This window comes from Varanus komodoensis, unplaced genomic scaffold (genome assembly GCF_004798865.1).
Source record: "Varanus komodoensis strain SLA01 unplaced genomic scaffold, ASM479886v1 scaffold1, whole genome shotgun sequence".
Taxonomy (NCBI): Eukaryota; Metazoa; Chordata; class Lepidosauria; order Squamata; family Varanidae; genus Varanus; species Varanus komodoensis.
The window spans coordinates 23010850-23016695 of record NW_025335268.1 but is presented as its reverse complement, the minus strand read 5'-3'; the positions used below and the strand labels follow the sequence as shown (position 1 = coordinate 23016695).

General features: G+C 43.0%; 1 protein-coding gene across 1 annotated transcript in view; it reads left to right on the top strand.

Annotated features, from left to right (window-relative positions):
* Positions 1–5846, top strand: part of WDR64 (WD repeat domain 64) — a 92726-nt gene that overhangs the window by 15737 nt on the left and 71143 nt on the right. Inside the window, exon 6 of the mRNA XM_044451205.1 lies at positions 3678–3788. Within this exon, the coding sequence (XP_044307140.1) occupies positions 3678–3788 (111 nt within the window). The remainder of the gene's footprint in view (positions 1–3677; positions 3789–5846) is intronic.

Sequence of the window (5846 nt, the reverse complement as noted above, 5' to 3'; positions counted from 1 at the left end):
AGCAGCAGCAGAAGAAGAATAAAAGAATAGTAGAGCAGTAGGCTGGCCGTTGAAGTGTGGGCAAATAAAACTGATTTGCTTCGGCCCCAGAAACATAACAGTGTTACCATTGCATAAATAAGCAAGGTTAAGCATTCTACTGATGTCGAGCCCCCACCGAAAAGGCCCTTCCCTAGGGCACCCTCGCAACCTGAAACCACCCGGGCATTACAATCAACGCCTGAGGACTGCATCAAGTGCTAACTCAGAGAGAGACTGAAGGGTGGTGACAAGAGCCTGAGGTGCCTGATCCTGCCTCATCTTGGAAACTAAGCAGGGTTGGGCCTGGCTGAAATCTGGATGGGCGACTTAAATATTGCCATTGCCTAGGGGGCGTTGACTACGGGCAGAATAGAAATGCGACATCATGATGATGGTGACGATGACAACAACAACGATGACAGTGACAACACTACTATTAATAATAACCTCCTCAATGGTGGCCTTCTGATTACGGAATGATCTCCGCACTGGCTCTAACACTGCCCCCAATTTGGTGATTGGCATTAAAGGGGATTTAATAGTATGATGTTATGCTAAATGCTTGTAACAAATCTAATTTGGAGTAAAATAGTTCTGGATGTTATACTTGAAAACATTGGTGCTGTTCTCTGCTGTTTTATTATATTTGCGGCTTGTCTTCTAGCAAACTGGCTGGAGAATAAATACATTCTCCCAACCATCATCCATCTCATTTCTGAGGGTGGAGGTAGCGAGAACAGGGCCTCTGAAGAGTTTGGCAGGTTCAAGCAGGAAACATGTGCCCTTCAGGTTCCCATTTAGGATTTTCTCGGTTGAGACCATCTATGAGATGAGCCCCTTAGCCTGCCAAGCTGACCTGTTTTCTTGTGGGCAGGATGGTGGTGCAGGGCTGCCTCCCAGCCTCTCTCCAGCCCCCGGATGCCCCTTCCTGGAGGTCTTCCAAGGGCAGTGGAGCAGTCCTTGCAGGACTTTCTATGGTGGCTGCAAGAGGGAGAAGGAATAGCCCCGTGTCAGATATCACATTCCTGTTTGGTTGCAAAGCTGTACCCGGCCCACCATGACCCCATGGACAACATTCCTCCAGGCTCTCCTATCCTCCACCATCCCCCAGAACCCACCTAAGCTCACATCAACTGCTTCAGTGACTCCATCTAGCCACCTCATTCTCTGCCATCCCCTTCTTCTTTTGCCACCAATTGTTTCCAGCATTAGGCTCTTCTCCAGTAAGTCCTTCCTTCTCATTAGGTGGCCAAAGTATTTGAGTTTCATCTTTAGTATCTGGCCTTCTAAAGAGCAGTCAGGGTTGATTTCCTTTAGGATTGACTGATAGATACCACATATCACCATCTAATCTATCCTATGGAGCACTCTGTTATTTTTGAACAGTTTTAAATAGACTGAATTGCACAATTGCATTTTAAAAATCTAAATATTGTGAAATTACACACAACTGTGAAATGATGCATATTGTGGATTCTGCCTTTATAATAATAATTATTATTATATTAAACTTATATTCCACATTACTAGCCCCATAGTTATTGTCAAGATTATTCTCCTTATGATATTCTTAACTGGAAAGGCCACCTTTGGGCCTTCTATTAATTTTCCACAGACCTTTTCCATGGCTACAGTGAAGATTGAACTGACATTTTATTTTGGAAAACATTTTTCCACTCTGGCATAGAGAATACATTTAAGCAGTCACAGATTGTTAACGCTATGCTGTTAATCCTGTTAGGAATTAATAGGTATGCAAAGAGTGGTTCTTGCTGCAAAGTTGCGGATCACTGCACTACATTTCTAGGGAAACAATTAGAAGAGCAGTGTCCTTGCTTCCTTTACCAGGGCTGGCCCACAGCTCCATCTGCCTTAGCCAGTAGAGGAGATGGTTCCCCTTCACACCTCCAAGTCAGGGTGCATAGTACTCAGTTCTGGTCAAGGTATTTTGCCACCTGAGACAGAAAACCCCAAAGCATCATTTCCTATGAGTAAAAATGCAATGCTAATAAACAGAAACAAGCAAATGAATATACAGTGGTACCTTGGCTCACAAACTTAATCCATTCCAGGATTCTGGTCGTGACCCAAATTGGTCATGAGCCAAGTCAAATTTCCCCATAAGGGTCGATGTAAATAAGGTTAATCCGCTCTGCAACTATTTTTTTACTCACAAAAAATTGAAACAAAGTGACAAAGAACAACAAAGATTGTGGCCATCTCCCCCCTCCGCAGGAAACATGTAGGGGGAGATGGGCGCAATCGTGGGTGTGCTGGGGGGAGGTGGGTGTGGGTGCACACGGGTCCATCCCCCCCTCCCCAGCACGACCGTGATCGGCCCGTGCATGGAAGGCAGGTGCGCTCACCATCATCACCCAATGCAGAGTTCATGACCTGCAGCAATTTTTTAATGAAATTTCTGTTTGCGGCCTGATTTGGTTGTGAACAGAGGCATTCGTGAGCCGAGGTACCACTGCACAGCCACTGACTTGCACCACCAGGGTTCCGGTGCACCCACCTCATCCTGCCTGATGAGAGTCAGGCTTGCCAGGCCTATGTTGAGAAAGTCTAGCTTGCTAGTTAGAGATAACAATTTATAATGCCTAACAACTGCTGTCAGCACCACTGTGGGTAATAAATCAATTGATTAGGATAATTTCTCCAGCCTCCTCTGAATGATGTGAGAGCATTGTCTTCTGATTGCATTCCCCAGGTGATCAAATTATTTGAATGTTGTTCTTATTAAAGACATTCTTCTCATGTCAGGCCTGCCTGTTCTCACAATGGCACTGCAGCCATTTCCCTATTATCAGGGTAAGATCTCGTTATATTCGTCATAGGCAACAAACAGAACTTGATGTTCTGGGCATACATTCAAACATAGTTGTTACTTTCTAAATTTGATTTAGAAGCATAATAACATTTCAAATTGCTTTATACAAATTGCAGAGCACCAAGTAATTTCTCTTTATGTAGTACAAAATGCTCAGAAATGAAATAAATGCATAGCTTTATTGAGTCTGCCACAGACATGCCTGATTTTCCCTTCATCTTACTTCACAGACCTGTTGAAAGGTTAAATAATTGCTCTGAACTCCTTGCAAGAAGTCATGAGCACACCCTTAATGCATTATAAAAGAGATAGTATCAGTGATTTAAAACAGTGCCACACCTTCATTTATTTAATTTATAGATCACCTGTACGGCTTTCTGGACAGTGTGAATTTCCCCTAAAACTAACATTAAAATAAATAATTCCATAAAACAATACAATATTACAATATGGACAAGGTTTAGTAGCTTGAAAATATCAATCTAAAATTCACATATATAAAACAGTAACAATCAATTATTAAAATATCTGGAAAAGAGAACAGTCTTCATCTGGTGCCAAAATGCTAGTAATGAAGGCATCAGGTGTGGAATAGAGGCAAAATAATATAGAATATCATATTTTATGAATATTACATAACTGCCAAAAAGTAAACACCAGCAAACTAAAGTTTTCCAGTAGGTGATACTGCGACTATCATTATTACTTGGATTCTTTTGCTTTGTATAAATCAAATCCACTTTCCAACATCAATTATAGATAAAGGTTATTTCCTTGCAAGCTAGTAGAGTGCCTGATTCTGCCAACGTTTCTCTTTTATCAGGACAGTTCCTGGATCACTGGATGTGATTACCTGAGTCAACTCAAGCGTGTTGTTGCCGTGACAGAAAGAACCATCATCATATGGGATTATAAATCACAAGGGTCTGCCCTGGTACAATGCAGAGTTATGCTAATATATCTTTAGAACAAGGATAACTCCAAAGAATATCTCTGGGCTTGTGCTGCCATTTCAATCTGTTGAAGTATGTGGCATTCTTGTCATTGAAAGCTCAGCAGCAGAAGAAGCTGGTCATAATATGGGTGCTTCCAGATAAGGCATTTATTGAGCAAGTGACTCGCTTCCTTCATGGAATTAGACAGGTGTCTGGACTCTTCTTGGTTTCATCATAGCTTCTTCCATCTGTTAAGACGGACAAGGACAGAAGAGTTGCACAATGTATTTGGTTGTGCTTTGAGTCCTTCCTCAGGAAGCACGCTAGGAATATATAAATGTTGTCATATGGCAGGATTATGCCTTGGTAGTAAGCAGCCATATAATTGATGAGAGAACTGAGCTTGGTCTCAGTCCGCATGTGCAGTAAATATTTGGTTCAATTCTAATGGCAGCTTGCTGCAGCTTAAATTAGGGGAAATGTAGACAGGATGTTGGAGTTCTGTGAATGAACTCACAAATGTCTTTGGTGGGACAGGTGATGTTAAAAGTAGCTGCAGGGAGAGTGATTCGGATAGGGACTCCAGCAACAGGGGAGGAATTAACCCTTTTCCCCCCCATACCATGTAACTACTGATTTAAATAGCCCACCTAAGACTACTGTTAGGCTCAGATGCAGGAAAGGGCATGTTTCCATATTATGTTGTTGTTGTTGTTGTTAGTTGCGAAGTCGTGTCCGACCCATCGCGACTCCATGGACAACATTCCTCCAGGCCTTCCTGTCCTCCACCATCCCCCGGAGTCCACTCAAGCTCACACCAACTGCTTCAGTGGCTCCATCTAGCCACCTCATTCTCTGCCGCCCCCTTCTTCTTTTGCCACCTATTGTTCCCAGCATTAGGCTCTTCTCCAGGGAGTCCTTCCTTCTCATTAGGTGGCCAAAGTATTTGAGCTTCATCTCCAGGATCTGTCCTTCTTAAGAGCAGTCAGGTTGATCTCCTCTAGGACTGACCAGTTTGATTGCCTTGTGGTCCAGTACCACAATTCAAACGCCTCAATCCTTCAGCGCTCAGCCTTCTTTGGTCCAGCTTTCACAGCTGTACATTGCAACTGGGAAACCCATAGCCTTGATTATTCACACTTTTGTTGACAGGGTGATGTCTCTCCTTTTTAGTATGCTGTCTAGATTTGCCATAGCTTTCCTGCCCAGGAGCAAGCGTCTTTTAATTTCTTGGCTGCAGTCCCCGTCTGCGGTGATCTTGGACCCTTCAGGAAAATAAAATCTGTCACTACCTCCATTTCTTCCCCATCTATTTGCCAGGAAGTGAGAGGACTGGATGCCATGATCTTAGTTTTCTTAACTTTTGTGCTCTCCTCCTTCACCCGCATCAAGAGGCTCTTTAGTTCCTCCTCACTTTCTGCCATGAGAGTGGTATCATCTGCATATCTGAGGTTGTTATTTCTCCCAGCAATCTTAATTCCAACTGGTGATTCATCTAGCCCCACCTTTCTCATGATGTGCTCTGCATATAAGTTAAATAGGCAGGGAGACAGTATACAACCTTGCCAAACTCCTTTCTCAATTTTGAACCAGTCAGTGGTTCCATGTCCAGTTCTCACTGTTGCTTCTTGACCTGCATATAGGTCAAGTTGTTTCTCAAGAGACAACTAAGATGGTCTGGTACTCCCATCTCTTTAAGAACTTGCCACAATTTGTTGTGATCCACACAATCAAAGGTTTTAGCATAGTCAATGAAGCAGAAGTAGATTTTTTTCTGGAGCTCCCTAGCTTTCTTCATAATCCAGCATATGTTGGCAATTTGATCTCTAGTTAGTCTCTTTGAAATTCTGCCTGTACTTCTGGTAGTTCTCGGTCCACGTACTGCTGAAGCCTAGCTTGTAGGATTCTGAGCATAAATTTGCTAGCATGTGGAATGAGTGCAATGGTGCGGTAGTTTGAACATTCCTTGGCATTTCCCTTCTTTGGGATTGGAATGTAAACTAACCTTTTCCAATCCTGTGGCCACTGTTGAGTTTTCCAAATTTGCTGGCATATAG